This window comes from Pinus tabuliformis, chromosome X (assembly GCF_031772625.1).
Source record: "Pinus tabuliformis cultivar Carrire ecotype Pingquan chromosome X, CPIR1, whole genome shotgun sequence".
NCBI classification, from domain to species: Eukaryota; Viridiplantae; Streptophyta; class Pinopsida; order Pinales; family Pinaceae; genus Pinus; species Pinus tabuliformis.
In genome coordinates, this window is record NC_142308.1 from 673,592,272 (window position 1) to 673,609,551 (window position 17,280).

Below are 17,280 nucleotides of genomic sequence, written 5' to 3' on the forward strand. Positions count from 1 at the left end.
TCAAGGCTGCGATATTTTCAAGAGTACTAAATCAAATGTACAATGGCCTTACATTCATGGTCATCCATTCATGGGTCTATATTTGTAGACGACACAAGGGACACCTTTATTTTTGGACAATCATCCCCGGAAAAACCCAATTCGGGAAAACCGATGCAGCATATATGAGGGTTTTATTATTAAGCAGATTTCTGAATACAACTAGGGTGCCAGAAATGGCTCACCCTTCAAAGAATATCCTTGGCAGTAGTACCTCTATCCGGAGACAGATATTCCAGCAAATCAGCAACCAAATGAACAACCCCACAGTGACTCTGGCTATTCCTTGTGTTGGACAGCGAAAGTTGCTCCAAGCACTCCTCTAGAATTGCATCACCCTTCCTCGGCTCTGCGTCAACTGATCAGCGCCCAGTCTGCCCCACAGATACTCCCAGCGTTGCCTCTGAAGCCCTCTTCGACTTCTGCGTCAACCTCTACAGCTTATGCATCAGCCTTTACAGCCCTCTGCGTCCTTTACGTTGGGCTTCTTAGCCTTTGCGTCAGCCCTCCTAGGCTCTGCGTTGCCTCTTCCGGCACTTTGTTGCCTCTCTGATATGTATTCTTCAGCCTTGGATCGAAATCCCTTGTTGAACTGCCCCTCGCTGCAACTGATCTCTAACTCGATTTCCTCAGCAAACCCAGCCCCGAAAATTGAATTCTTGATCTCTTGGGGGTGTCTCCAGCTGACCCTCAAGCCTCCTCTTATACTTTTCCTGTTGACAATTCAACGGTCGAGATTAAGCCCCTAATCAACAGCTAAGATTAGATCTAGCTTGATCCTCGTTATTTAGAACTTTCTCACCAATTTTATATGAATAGACAATAATATTTTAATTTTCCTAAGTTTAGACTTAGGAACCCCATTAAAAATATTAATTATTTTAATATCTCTTCATTCGGGTGGAATTTCTCCAAACGATTTCTAGGTTTTGGATATTTCATGTGCCTTACCCTCTCCACCAATTTTCATGGCTAAAGCACATCCGATGCTACCAAAAATCAACATTTCATTCACATTACATGGCCCATACATTGAGAGATGCTATAATAGAGATAGAATTCCACAATTTTAGGTAGTAAATGCATGCAGCAATTAGCCCTAGAAATAGCGAAAATCCCAGTCCAATGTGTATGACAAAGTAAAACAAGAATAACATTAAAAGCATGGTACTTACATGTAACAGAGTATATCCAACCATCCACAACTGACAAAAGAGAAGCTCCAAGATAAGATAGACCAATATCCACACATCAAACTTCATCCATAAAGCTCCAATTCATCCTCTAGAAAAAGTGTGAAATTCTCGAGAGAGAGAAGAATCCAATCCAATGTGATGATGAGAAAATGAGTTCATCTCACTTGTATTTATACACAAATTAGGAGTTCGAATTAGCCTCCTTAGCCTACATAAGCCCCAAAAATAAAATAATGTTCTAATAATTCAACTTTTGGTGACAAGCCCACCAAACTAGCTCATAAATTAAAGAATCAGCCTCTCAAGAGGTCAAATAATAATCTATGCATGTCGGAGGGCCTTCTAAGAGGCCTAATGAGGTCCATGGGTGTCACAATGAATAATAGGACCCTTAAAAGCAATGGACAAGGGATTGGCATCCAAATGAGATGTGGGGCCACACAAGTGTCCTCATGGGTCTCCACACAAATCGAAGATGCCTGTAAATCACCTGTAAGGGTTAGGATGATGGTGTAGGGGTGCCAAATCATCGTACAAGTCTTGGATCATCTGCCAAGTGTATAGTGTAAATTTTGGGTCCGTTGGGCATGATGGATCAGGTTCATCTTCCTCATCCAATAAGTAAACCACGAGCAATTTCTGAATGGCTATGGGGATCCATGGAGTGCAATCTGTTGTTGTGGAGGCCCATGGCTCTCCACGCACACCCTACATGTGCCAATGTAACCCTCTGGAGGATTAAGACCCCGTATAGGGAGACCAAACCCAAGATGGAAACCATCTGCAATTCTGCATAAGATCTAATGTGTCCCCTAGCCTTCCAGTACAACAAGTCATTAGTGAAATTGAGTAAATAAGCTTAACAGTCATGGACCACAGGTGGGGACTTCATAATGGCCTGCCCTTCCATAATGGGCTTCGAGATGTGCCAATGTCTCCTAAACTCCAAATGGGGTTAACCAATAATCCTATTATGTGGTTTCTACTTCTAAAGGGGATAATATAGTCAATGTACATCCTTCAAAAGTTGGTGGAATGTGACAGATAGGTGAATGAAGTAGGGGATGAGAAGGGGCAGCCCTGGGTCACATGCTAGGGTACAAGGGTAGCTAATAAGAGGGAAGACCACACTTGGGTTTATAATGTATAGGAGGGAGCAATCGTGGTACATGAGGTGTCGCGGCCTTGATTTGTCCACCCTTCTTTATATGCCTTTTTCCTTTTTATGATTTTCTTTGTTTAATTGCTCGGGGCTCAAGGAGATAAGAGCAAGATGTATAAGATATAGCAGTGAATACCCCCCTTTAAGGTAGGGTGGTTCATTGCCCACCAGGGGTTGGGACAATCATGGATTCCTATATGATGAAAGAGGCTCATAGAACCTGTAGGAACTAGGGTGATGGCCATGATGATGGGGTAGAGCTCATGTATTGGCTTTTTCCCACGTGCTAAATGTGTTTGGCCTGGGCATCTTTTGCATTTTGTGGTACAATTTCCTGTTGAATGTGGCCAAATATGCTTTTATCTTTCTTTTTAGCTGCATCAACCTCTGAGGCATCATTCCAAGTCTAAGCCAAGGTGTGGGCAAGAGGAAGGAGCGAGCTAACCGTATGTGGACCCAGTCGAGGAATGTAGATCCAGGCGGGAGAAACGATGAATGGGGTAATAATAATTTAACGGTAAGTTTCGCTGGGTGAAACGCACAAGATGAGGGTTCAAATCTCATTGAGTATATATATGACCTGTTGTGTCTTGGCTAGAAGAGTAGGCGACCCCATAGCGGACGTCTCGGCTCTTGTTGGGGCATACGTTTCCTGCTATTGTGCGGCTTACAGGCGGTTGCACGTAGTCTAGGTTTATAGTGGCAGCCAGTTAGATTTGATCTTGGGTTTGTTCAGGATAACTCTCACCAGTTACCGATTATCCTAGATTTAAAAAAAAAAAAAAATAAGTGAAAAGGGGGTAATATGAGCAAATAAGGGAGCGGGACCATGCAACCAAAATCAGGGTTTCCCATAAAATACCATCCCTAAATCCAAATGGTCAGTAAAAGAGATTCCACAGGACTAGAATGCAAAGTTAATATCCAAAAAGGGGTCTAGGGGACAAGGGCACAGACCTGATCCATTCTTTCCACCGAATCCCCCCATTAATCCATGCCCACAAGTGTCCATGATAAGCAAACTACAATTCTCAATTACCAAATGACAAAGCATACTTTTAAATTCAGGAGGCCCACATTCAAACATACGATCATAGCAGATGGGCGAGGGACCACATGGCTGGCCCAGATGGCGGAGAAAATGGCACAATGAGCTAACTGATGGCTGCAAAGGGCTGTTGGCTGCCGGTTGAGGACCATCTTGGAGAAAAAAAATTCTCCTAGGGATATCATCCACAAAATGGTGGGTAACAAGCGCCATAGGGAAACCTCCCTTGAGAACGAAATCCCACGAAGTAGTAGGAGGAAGGTTGTTGAGGTGATAGTGGCAACCATTCCTCATTGTTGCCATATGGTATGGCCTTTGCCCAGTGAGTCCTTTCACTGGACCTGCTAGATTTTGAAGTAACAATTACAATATAACTTTCTATCCAAACTACTCACACATATACAAAGTGGTAAAAATGGAAATGCAAAAGCATTATTTAATTCAAAAAGAACAGAAAAGAAAAGGGTTGCAATGAATTGGCACAAAATAAAATACCCCTGCTAATTTATTCAGATCAGAATCTTTAATTTTAAAAGTAAATAGACTTGGTCTAGGCTCTACAATCGTATGACCGAGCTGAACAGCGAGAACATAACCCTGCATATTTGCAAGAAGTCAAGTCCATTAGCTATAATTCAAGTACAAGCAAATCAGTACTTGCAAATACTCATTCTAAATTAAAATAATGCTGCAATGTTACTATTATTATTGCTTTGATGTGTTTTACAAACCTGTCGACTTCCACCAGTGGCAATCAGTAAATAGTCAGCTTGGATTGTCTGCTTCAAGTTATCAGGTGCTTTAGCAACCATGATGTCAAACCTTCCATTATCATTGCATGATATCCGGGTAGCAATTCTGCCAGATTCTAATAGGACTGAAGAACAAGAAAGAAGGTAATTCTTAGTTTCAAGGCTACCTGTCAGAAGGAATAGTAGAAAACATATACTTTAGAAGACATATCATAGGCTATAACTATTATGTTATAGGGTAAAGAGGTTCTCTTTGTGGTACAATTGAGATAAAAAATGGCAAAGATGAATGCATTCATCAATTTATGTCAGATCTTGATGAGAAATTCAATGGTCATACTTTCAATACAAGAAAATAATGAAGAAATACCATTTTTATAGGTGCACAAAACTGGCAATAACAAGAAAGATATTCACACAAATGAAAAGTGCTAAAGAAAGAAAGTTTGCAAGCATGAGAGGAGATTGCTGGAATTGTACACATATCTGTACAATCTGTTACAGTCTATAGTGTATGAGTATACACATTGTGATTTTCATAACATCGATGGAGTTTGCTGCTGGTCCCATGGAGCTGTTTGGATTGACTGAAGATACACACTCTCCTTATTTGCTTGGAGATGCTCCTTTTTTATTAAGTTGGTGTTTTGAATTGAAGAGGACTCGCTCTTCATTGTTCAAGGGTCATGGTTGATAATCTTCTCATGGTTGTGGATGCTAGGCTATAGCTATTATTTATATCAATAAAATCTAAGGGTAAAGAGGTTCTCTTTGTGGTGCATTTGAGGTACAAAATGGCAAAGATGAATGCATTCATCAATTTATGTCAGATCTTGATGAGAAATTCAATGGCCATACTTTCAATACAAGAAAATAATGAAGAAATACCATTTTTGTAGGTGCAGAAAACTGGCAATTAGAAGAAAGATATTCACACAAAAGAAAAGTCCCAAAGAAAGAAAGTTTGCAAGCATGATAGGAGATTGCTGGAATTGTACACATATCTGTACAATCTGTTACAGTCCATATTGTATGAGAATACGCATTGTGATTTTCATCACATTGATAGAGTTTGCTGCTGGTCCCCTGGAGCTGTTTGGATGGATTGGAGATACACACTCTCTTTATTTTCTTGGAGATGCTACTTTTTTATTAAGTTGGTGTTTTGAATTGAAGAGGACTCACTCTTCATTGGTCAAGGGTCATGGTTGATAATCTTCTCATGGTTGTGGATGCTACTTTCATGTCTTTATGTTGATTTTTCAAGGTCTTCTAGATGATAATTACTTCTAATGATTTTTACTTTATGTTGATTTTTCAAGGTCTTCTAGATGATAATTACTTCTAATGATTTTTACTTTAAATCCTCTTGTATTCACATTTCATCATTACGCAATTACACAGAAGATCTTCAACAGTAGAACAAAAATTGACAGTAGCATCAAAATGAGACAGCCAAACACAAGAAAGAAAATATTTTACCCTGAGAAATCCCTGTTGGGGGGAAAACCTAGCAACCTTTTTCTTAGAGAAATCATTCAATTCAACAAGAGATACAATCTGAATTTGCAGTCAAAAACAAAGTCAAACTCACCACAAATATACCCAGGTCAAACCTAGTCAACCAGAGACAAATTCGGCCTCCTCAAATCTCAGCCTCCTGACATTTTGGCCTCCTGCCTCAAGAATCAGTTTGTTGATGCCTCAGGGAATTTTGGTCTACTCAAAGATGGTCTGCCCAAATTTGTTTTGCCCAAAAACCTGACTTGCTTTCACTTTGATCTACCCTTATCTCTCTTCTTGTAGTGACCTCACCAAATCAAATTCTTAAATTCTAACAGTTGGAAATTAATCAGGAATCTATCAATTAAATAACACAAATACATACCTGGTTTCCATGTTTGAAGTCGATCCCGAACTGTCATAGCTCCAAATTTGTTCCCGTTACCAAAATCACTGAATCCTCCTTGCCAAACTAGGCACAAACTCGATACCCAGTTCCAGAATACCTCAAAATTGAAGCACTCCGGCCCCCGTGCCCAAAAGCTTCAAGAACAGTTACCCAAATCTCAATTTCTGATTGAATTCTCCTTCGAACCACATTTCACCCCTTTCGTGTCTCTGTGTGCTTGGATAAATACCCCTTCCTAGGCGGTTGCCGCCTTCTTCCACCGCTCTCATCAGATTTATTTGAGAGTTTATTTGCTTTACGCGTAGCAGGAAGATGAGGTTACGTGTTGGAATTTCTAAGTCTAACTGTTAGAAATCATTCCTGTACTTTCTGATTTATTTATTCCTACTTGTTTTGTTAATTAACAAGTTATTTACCATGTAAATACTGAAAATAAATACAAGTACAGTCTCAACACATTCAGATCATCAACTGAAGGAAAAACAAGCACACAAGTGACACCGTTATTTCTGGACTAATGTCCAAGGAGAAAAACCAATGCGGGAAAATCGGTGCAGCTATCTGAGGGTTTTATTATTAAGCAATTTCAAAATACAATCTAAGTACCAGAAATGGCTCACCCAACAAAGAATGCCCTCGGCAGTAGTACCTCTTAGTCAGAGACAGATATCAACCCCAAGCTGCCCCACGAAATCTCCTAGCGTCAGCCTCTCTAGCCCAACAACAGCCCAGCGTCAACCTCTCTGGCCCAGTGTCAGCATCTCAGGGCTCTGCGTCAACCTTTGGAGCCTCTGTGTGTCCCATGTTGGCCCTCCTCAAGCTCTGCGCAGCTCCTAGCTGCCTCTGCGTGGCCTTTCGCTACTTCTGCTTGGCCTCTGGTGGTCTCTAACAGGCTCTGCGTCAACCCTCTCCCGGCTTCTGTGCTGATGCTTCTGATACTATCTTTGCCTCTCTGCTACTGCATTCACTGCCCCTCAGCTGCAACTCTAATCACTCCTTCGATTTCCTCAGCAAGCCCTGCCCCAGAAAATCGAATTCTTGATCAACTCGGTGTATTCTCCAAGTGACCCTCAAACCTCCTCTTATACTTTTCTCATTGACAATTCAACAACCGAGATTAAGTCACTAATCAACGGCTAAGATTAGATCTAGCTTGATCCATGACTTTTGGACCATTCTAACTCAGTTTATTATTAATTCACATTAATATTTTATTTTCCTTAAGCTTAGACATAGGGACTCCATTAAAAATATTAATTATTTTAATATCTCCCAAACGAGTTAGATTCTACCCAAACCATTTCTGGGTCTTGGAGATCTCATGTGCTTTAGTCTCTCCACCAATTTTCGTTGCTATATAACATCTAATGCTACCCCAAATCAACACTCCCTCTTAGCGAGGACTATGCTCTAGTAATACTCCTCACTAAGCATCACCATAATCATCCGACATCGATCCCTGTGCTGATGCTAGGCCTGCTGCCCAACATCCTCTGCACTCCTGCATCATGTACTGCTACCCATGGCCCTGCCACTGCCACTGCTGCATCTGCACAGCAACTCCCTCTACATCTGTGTTGTTGCCCATGGCCCTGCCACTGCCACTGTTGCATCTGCACTGCAACCCCTCTCATCATGCTACATCGTGTTGCCCATAGCACTGCCACTGCTAACAACTGCACTGCAACTCAGTTACTAAGAAGTAAGTAACTGATCTCCAAACTTTGACACCCTTCGTCAGGCTAGAAACACTCCCGATGCTGAAGCTCCCTCTGTCACTGACAAGTGCTCCCTCTCTGACCTTTGGGCTATTGCAACAACTCTGTGTATCTCACACTGTTGCCTCACGCTGTCCTGGGACTCCTGCACTGTAGCTCCCTCTGTTGCTCCATCCGCATCCGTCTCTACCGACATCCGCCAATCCTGCTACTCCTCTTCGGGGCTCCCGTAGCAAGGTATAATCCAAGAGGTTGGGTACCTCGAGGATCCTGCCCCTCATCACCTGTAGTCTATCTGACTACAGCTCGATGTCTCCCCACTTCCTCTCAAGTGGCGTATGAACACTCATGGCACAGTCATCATCTGTCTCCACTTCTTTCTCCGCCCTTGCTGGCGTAGCCTTGGTCTCAGAAGCCTCTCCCTTGCTCTTCTTCCTCAGACACTGGCTCGCATAGTGACCTAGTTCCCCACAGTGGAAGCATTTGACCTTGGAGAGGTCCTCCTTCTTCCGTTTCTCCCACTTTCCCTCAGATGCTAAGGCAGCATCCTCCTCTTCCTCCTTCTTGATTCTGACCCCCTTGTCGTTGCTTCCCACCTTGGTTAGCCTTTTGATCTCTTCTTGATGAAGAGTCGCCCACAGTTCCTCCCAATCTAGAAGGGTCGACCTGCCCAGTGTGCTCTGGACAAATACCTCCCAATCCTCTGAGACAACGTTCAATGTTGTCCTCACCGTCATCTCCTCATCCGGCATGGCCCCTATGGAAGTCAGTCGATCTCGGATCTCCTTCAATTGACCGAGAAAGGTGTCTATCTCTTCTCCCTTCTGCATCTGATACGACCGCAGCTGATTCTCCAGTAGCATCTTCATCTGCACGGAAGTATGCTGATACAATTTCGTCAAGGCCTCCCACATCACATTTGTCATGTCCTTTTCGGCAATATGTGGTACTACATGATCCTTGACCCCGTTAAAGATGATGCTCTTGGCCCTTGCCATTGCCTCCCGGTACTTTTCATTCTCATCCGGGTCAACTGGGATTGCTATCATGTTCAAGGCGAAGTGCTTGATGTTAGAGTTAACATAGCGGAAAACTTAAAACAAATAAGACACACACAGCATTCAACCATGAAAAACAGAGATTTTAACGTGGTTCACCCAACCAATCTGGGCTACGTCCACCAAACAGAGGCATCGGAAATCTTATTACTCAACAGGAGATTACAACAACAGATTTGCACATCTGGAATTCTTTTTCCTCACACCTTCTCATCACACATATCCTCTACGGGCTTACATCTTTATAGCTAGGAGTAGAAAACTGAATCATAAATTCACTCACAACAAATATAGGATGCAATAACTCCTCATCAAGAATAAATGGAGTTAATTTAGCAACAAATCCTATTGTTGTCACATTCATGAGATTTTCTCCAAATTTAATTAACAAAAAATCTCAACAATCTCCACCTTGACAACAATTAGCCTGATACCCTGTTCCAATATTATTTTTTATCTTTTATACAAGCCAAGAGAAGCCAGACACCATCGTAGCTTCTCTAACAAAACTGGTTTCGTGAACATGTCTGCACAATTTTCCTTTGTATGCACTTTTTCAAGAGAGACTCCCCTTTCAGTGATAACTTGTCTTACAAAATGGTACTTGATAGGTATATGCTTTGATTTACTATGATAGGCTGGATTTTTAGCCAAGTGAATTGCACTTTGACTATCACAAAATAACTTGATGTTGTCCTGCAACCTACCAAACTCACCAAACCACTTCTTTGCAAGCATGTGAAGCAGCTATGTATTCTGCTTCTGTAGTGGATAAAGCAACAATGTTTTGTAGCTTTGACATCCAGCTTATAGCTCCACCTGCAAGAGTAAAGACATATCCTGAAGTTGACCTTCTCTTATCCAAATCACCTGCAAAATCGGAATCAACATATCCGCAAACAAATTCACTACTTCTGTTATAAGTGATACAATAATCACTTGTGCCTCTCAAATACTGAAGCACCCATTTCACTGCTATCTAGTGTTCTTTTCCTGGATTTGCCATATACCTGCTGACAACCCCAACTGCATGTGAAATATCTGATCGAGTACAAACCATCGCATACATCAAACAACCTACTACATTGGCATATGGAATTCAAGACATATATTCCTTTTCTTCATTTGTATTAGGACATAAACTTGAAGAAAGCTTAAAATGGGAAGCTAAAGGGGCTGAAACAAGCTTCACATTGTTCATACCAAACCTTAAGAGTATTTTCTCAATATATTTCTTTTGTGATAGCCACAGCTTACAATTGCTCCTATCTCTGAAAATCTCCATGCCCAAAATCTGTCTTGCTGCTCCTAGATCTTTCATATCAAACGTCCTAGCCATCTGAGCCTTTAACCTGTTGATCTTTGTTATGCTTTTGCTTGCTAAAAGCATATCGTCAACATACAACACTAAGATAATGAACATGCCATTACTTAATTTCTTAAAGTAAACACAATGATCATATTCACTTCTTATATAGTTTTGACTCATCATGAAAGAATCAAATTTCTTGTACCACTGTCGAGGCAACTGCTTCAGACCATACAATGATTTCTTAAGTCTGCAGACAAATTTCTTGTTGCAATTTTGAACAAACCCTTCCGGTTGTTCCATGTAAATCTCTTCATCTAAATCTCCATGTAAAAATGCAGTTTTAACATCTAGTTGTTGTAATTCTAAATCAAGTAAAGCAACTAATGCTAACACAATCCGAATTGAAACAATTTTTACAACTGGTGAAAATATCTCATGAAAGTCAATTCCTGCTTTCTGAGAAAAACCTTTTGCGACCAGCCTTGCTTTGTACCTGTCCTCTGTATCATCAACACCCCTTTTCAATTTGTAAACCCATTTACATCCCACAGTTTTCCTGTTTTTAGGAAGTTCTACCAGATCCCATGTGGCATTCTTGTCTAATGCCTTCATCTCGTCCTTCATAGCTTCTTTCCATTTATCACTCTTAGAACCTTCTACAGCTTCCTGATAGCACAAAGGTTCATCATCATTAGCGATTAAAGCAACTGAAGTAACATAATCATCATACCTTTTAGGAGGACGTTTGATTCTTGTGGACCTCCTTAAAGATGTTTCTGGTACTTCCACAATTTGTTGATTATTATCTGTAGGAACTTCTTCATGATCAGCATCTAAAACACGTTCATGATCTGCATCTGAAACTTGTTCATGATCTGAATCTGAAACTTGTTCATCTGGACTATCATCAGTATTTGAACTGGTTTCAAACTGAATGTGTTGAAGCTTAGATACATTATCCTGTTTCAATTTATCATCTACATCTGGACTTTCAAGTGAAGATTCATTAAATTTAACATCTTTGTTAATGATGATCTTGTGAGTAGCAGGATCCCACAACCTGTATCCCTTAGTCCCATCACCATATCCAACAAAGATATATCTTTTTGATTTAGGATCTAATTTAGAATGCTGATGTTTCGGAACTAGAGCATATGCATCACAACCAAAAACTTTCAATTTAGAATAATCACAAGGATGACCTTTCCATACCTCTCAAGGAATTTTGCATCCTAATGCAGTTGATGGTGATCGATTTATAAAATAACAAGCTGTAGAAACTGTTTCTGTCCACAATTCCTTCTGCAAATTGGCATTACTAAGCATACTTCTTGCTCTCTCTAAAAGAGTCATGTTCATGCGTTCAACAACTCCATTTTGCTGAGGAGTATATACAGTGGTTTTATGTCTTTCGATCCCAGCGTCCTTGCAATAATTATCAAATTCCTTTGAAGTAAACTCACCACCATTGTCAGTTCTTAAACATTTACTGGTTCTTCCAGTGATGTTTTCAACTAATGCTCTAAACTGTTTGAAAACTGTGAATACATCATACTTCTTCTTTAACATGTAGACCCACACTTTTCTAGAGAAATCATCAATAAAAGATACAAAATATGATGATCCTCCATATGAGGTTGTAGGAGATGGACCCCAAACATTAGAATGGATATAATCAAGGATTCCCTTACTAGTATGTTTTCTAGTTTTAAACTTCTGCTTGCTTTGTTTCCCAAATAGACAATGTTTGTAGAAATCTAACTTAGAAGATTTTAAACTAGGAAGTAACTTACGATCAGATAAAAATTTTAATCCTCTTTCGCTCATATGGCCCAACCTTTGATGCCATAAACAAATAGAATTACTGTCGTTTTCAGATACTGTAGAAGCATGATCTAACTCTATTCTTCCTTCTAACTGAAAAAGATTTCCAACCTTCTTTGCTTTCATTACTAGTAAAATTCCTTTATAAACTTTCATTACTCCACCTTGAATAAAGGTTTTATATCCATTAGTGTCTAGTACTCCTAGTGAAATGAGGTTTTTTCTTAGTTCAGGTACATGTCTTACATCAGTTAGAATTTTATTTGTCCCATCAAACATTTTAAGCTGGATGCTTCCAATTCCCACAATATTACATGAGACATCATTTCCCATGTAAACAACTCCATCATTGATTGATTTATAAGTTTTAAACCATTCTCTATGAATGCACATGTGATTTGATGCACCAGAATCTAACAACCAATGTTGATCATGATTAGACAAACTAACTGATAACACTTCATCACTCATACCTGAAATGGATGCCGAACCTGTATCTGTCGTGTTTGCTTCTTTCTTCTCTGTCGAAGAGTCTCCTTTGGATGTTTGCTGTCTCTTCCAACAGTCCTTCTTCAAATGTCCTGATTTGCCACAAAACCAACACTTTACCTTACTCTTCTTCCCTTTCGATTTTGAACGCGAGTTGTTGTGCTTACTGAAGCGTCTTTCTTTAGAACGACCTCTGACCATCATTGCTACTGATGTAGAGGTTGCTGAATTTGACCTCCTCCTTGTTTCTTTGGACAACAAAGCTCCAACAACATCATCAAATTCAAGGGTTTCTGATGAACTAAGACTTATAGAAGTAACAAAATGACCCATGACTCGGGCAACAAGCGTAATAAAGTTACAGCTTTATCTTCTGATTCAAATTTTACTTCTATACTTTCTAATTGCACCAGGAAAGTATTAAAGGTATTCAGATGATCAGTTATTGTCGTACCTTCCTTCATGTGCAAGCTATAAAACTGTCGATTCAGAAGAATCCTATTGGTTAAGGATTTTGTCATGTACAGCTTTTCAAGCTTTGTCCACAAACCAGCAGCAGTTTTCTCTGACACGATGTTAAACAAAACATCATCCGCCAAACACAGTGGAATGCCGCTCAATGCTCTTTCATCCAAGTCACTCCATTCATCATCTGTCATGGTGTAACGCTGTTTGGTTTTTCCCAACAATGCCTTCGCCACGCCTTGTTGCACGAGTAGATCATACATCTTCACTTTCCAGATCTCGAAGGTGTTTTTGCCATTGAACTTCTCAATCTCAAATCGAGCACTTTGAGTTTTTGCCATGTTGTGTCACAAAAAATCTCCAATTGCAACTTTTAATAAATGAAGTTTTTATTTAAAAAATGCCCTTCACCAATAAAATGTCTTTCCTTTATTACATATGCAAATAGCATTTTACATAATTACCAATCAATTTTTAAAACAAATTTTTACAATATAAAGTGCCAACCTTTTTCAAATATAATCGATTGTACTTTAAAACACCACTCAAATCGATATAACAAACCTTATGCCAAACATCGATTTTGCATATCGATTTTCAATGACTATAAATCGACTTAAAAATATATATATGGCATTTTAATAAATCAATTTGATTGACATTACATAAATTGATTTTAATTTCATTGCACTTTTATGAACCTGTCGACCCATTTGCCAAACGTTTTGTAGGTTGTTTCACTTCAATTTCATTTGAACGTTTTATGAACCTGTTGACCCATTTCAAAAACATTCAAATAAAAAAAAACGACTTACCATGTCTCAGCTTCTCAGTCAACAACCTTGAATGCTGCAATCCGTTGACTTAACGCTGTCACACGACAGCCTTCACTCAAGTTGCCTCTATTCAACACCAGCTAACAGCCTTCTCCAATGCTGCTAAAGACTTCAGCTCATGCGTTGACTTCACAACTCCAGAATCTACATCATTCAACACTGCTGCGACTCACGGTTTGGCAGCTCTGGTGCAAGCACTCAGAACCGGCCAACCTGCAATCCTTCACCTTGAAAACTCACACTGACTTTTCTGAAGCAAAAAATCAAAAAACTCACAGCTTCAAATATCTCAAGGCTCTGCAAGTAGGCGATACGGGCCTACAGCTTCTCTACGGATTCTCACGACAAAAAGACTCCACACAACAGCTCTTTCGATTGCAAAACTCACGCACTGTACAAAGCTCACGGCTCTTGCTATGCTCTCTGTGTAAGCAGCGCTGGTCAACCTCCAGTGAACGCAGACTTCAATTCGACCGCTCAACACAGCAGCTCACAACTCGGCAGCGTACAGTTATGAATGAACATCTCACGGCTTCTACAATCGGTTTACACAGTGGCTCATACAGCACTGACGCAGCCACACGGCTTCTACCACAGCTCTGATACCAAGTGTTAGAGTTAACACAGCGGAAAATTTAAAACAAATAAGACACACACAGCATTCAACCATGAAAAACAGAGATTTTAACGTGGTTCACCCAACCAATCTGGGCTACGTCCACCAAACAGAGGCATCGGCAATCTTATTACTCAACAGGAGATTACAACAATAGATTTGCACATCTGGAATTCTTTTTCCTCACACCTTCTCATCACACATATCCTCTACGGGCTTACATTTTTATAGCTAGGAGTAGAAAACTGAATCATAAATTCACTCACAACAAATATAGGATGCAATAACTCCTCATCAGGAATAAATGGAGTTAATTTAGCAACAAATCCTATTGTTGTCACATTCATGAGATTTTCTCCAAATTTAATTAACAGAAAATCTCAACACTTGAGACAATTCATGTCTAGAACGGACAAGATCTTGGCCTTCCAGACTACGAAGTTTGAAGCTCCATCCACTCTGTCATGATCTCTTACCCCATTCACTGCCATTTCATCGCTCCTCTTTCGACTCCTTTGAGTTTCTCTACTTCCTACCTGGAAGTTCTCAGTGTGACTCCCTCTGAGCCTCAATTCCCCTCCTGGAAACCCCTCTACCAATGTCGAGATGCCCCCACTCCAATCGGTAGTGCAACTGCACCACTGATCCGGATTTCTTGGCTAGAAATCCTTAGTAGCAATTCCCTCCTCCTTGGTCTTGCCCTGTTAGGTACTGTCCCGACCACAGTACCCCACCAGCTTCACTCTGCAACTTACCCACAGCCTCCTATGCCCCGCAAACTGAAGGTTCGAGCCTCTAGGCTCTACGCAATACCGGCACCAGCAAAATCTGCACCTCCTGGCCATGGGCGTCATTCCTTCCTCACTAAGAAAGATGACCGAGCACTGCGTAGGTCAGGTCTACTCCTCTCTGCCACTGCATTGATACTCTTCCTGGCTTGCACTGATGACACAGGCACTGTGTCACCCCTTCCTTGTTGCTTTTCTACTAGGAACAACTTCTGTCACTCAGGATATTTGTTTCTACTGTTGCTCTCTGCTCGGCTGATGCCCTAACTTATCCTGTGATCTGTAACCACACTTTGATACCATGTTGAAATTTCTAAGTCTAACTGTTAGAAATCCTTCCTATACTTTCTGATTTATTTCTTCCTACTTGTTATGTTAATTAAAAAGTTATTTACCATGTAAATACTAAAAATAAATACACATACAGTCAACACATACAGATCATCAACTGAAGGAAAAACAAGCACACAAGTGACACTGTTATTTTTGGACAATTGTCCCCGGAAAAACCCCATGCGGGAAAACCGGTGCAGCTATCTGAGAGTTTTATTATTAAGTAGTTTCAGAATACAATCTGGGTGCCAGAAATGGCTCACTCAACAAAGAATGCCCTCGGTAGTAGTACCTCTCAGTCGAAGACAAATATCAGCCCCAATCTGCCCCACGAAATCACCCAGCGTCAGCCTCTAGGGTTTGCGTCAACCTCTCGGGGCTCTGCGTCAGCCTCTGGAGCCTTTGTGTGTCCCACGTTGGCCCTCCTTAGGCTCTGCGCATAGCCTGGCTGCCTCTGTGTGGCCTCTAGCTGCTTCTACGTGGCCTCTGTTGGCCTCTAGCTGGCTTTGCGTCAACCCTCTCCCGGCTTCTGCGTTGATGCTCTCGGTACTATCTCTGCCTCTTTGCTACTGCATTCACTGCCCCTCAGCTGCAACTCTGATCACTCCTTCGATTTCCTCAGCAAGCCCTGCCCCAAAAAATCAAATTCTTGATCAACTCGGTGTATTCTCCAAGTGACCCTCAAGCCTCCTCTTATACTTTTCTCGTTGACAATTCAACAACCGAGATTAAGTCCCTAATCAACGGCTAAGATTAGATCTGGCTTGATCCATGACTTTTGGACCATTCTAACTCAGTTTTATATTAATTCACATTAATATTTTATTTTCCCTAAGTTTAGACTTAGGGACTCCATTAAAAATATTAATTATTTTAATATCTCCCAAACTGGTTAGATTCTTACCAAACCATTTCTGGGTCATGGAGAACTCATGTGCTTTAGCCTCTCCATCAATTTTCGTGGTTATAGCACATCTGATGCTACCCCAAATCAACATTAGATAATATATTAGTGGGGAGTTTGATATGTTGAATTTAAAACTCTACTTGTTTGTTTTTTTAATTTTGTTTTTAACTTTTAAAACTTTAATTATAATATTTAAATATAATAGATATTTATACATTAACTTATAAACTTTAATGCTATGGTTATCAATATTTACATTAGCAAGATTGAAAGTATTAATTTTATTCAATAACCTTAATAATTACGAAATATTTAACATGTATTTTTTTTAGAGTGTCGAATTTTAGGTAATATCTCCCTTCTTAATAATTTAGGTACTTAATCCTTTTATCATTCATTTAAACATCTTTCATAATTATTTAATAAGTTGAGATATAAGATACGCAGAAATTCATATATAAATATTTATTAAAAAGATGAATAGATAGATGATGATGTTTACAATGGGGTTTCCTGGCTTATATATCGCCATGGGCACCCTTTGGGAAAGGGCATGATGTTATGATCGTGCCCTTTCGTCTGGCTAAACCTAAATTTAAATAATAAACCTAAAATTAACTAATTTTTTACATAACATTGCCTTCCTCTTGAAAGAATGCTTTGTCCTCAAAGCATAAGTAACGATGTATGTTGTTGAAGAATGATTCATTCTCCCAGGAAGCGTCTTCTTGGGGTAAGTCCTTCCACTTGAGTAGATATTCCAAGATGATCAAGGTCCCACATTTTAAAAGGTCTTGGATTAATCTTGCAATTTCCGTTTTTTGG

The 17,280-nt window shown here is 40.2% G+C and overlaps 1 protein-coding gene across 7 annotated transcripts in view; it reads right to left on the reverse strand.

The window, feature by feature from the left end:
* LOC149141775 (uncharacterized) overlaps positions 1-17,280 on the reverse strand; it is a 451,055-nt gene that overhangs the window by 230,745 nt on the left and 203,030 nt on the right. For 5 of the 7 annotated variants that reach the window (XM_089448792.1, XM_089448790.1, XM_089448788.1 and 2 more), the window contains 2 exons: positions 4,177-4,364; positions 3,941-4,042 (listed from right to left, as the gene is read on the reverse strand). In XM_089448792.1, the coding sequence (XP_089304918.1) occupies positions 3,941-4,042; positions 4,177-4,364 (290 nt within the window). The remainder of the gene's footprint in view (positions 1-3,940; positions 4,043-4,176; positions 4,365-17,280) is intronic. The other 2 variants (XM_089448789.1, XM_089448791.1) reach the window with 2 other exon arrangements.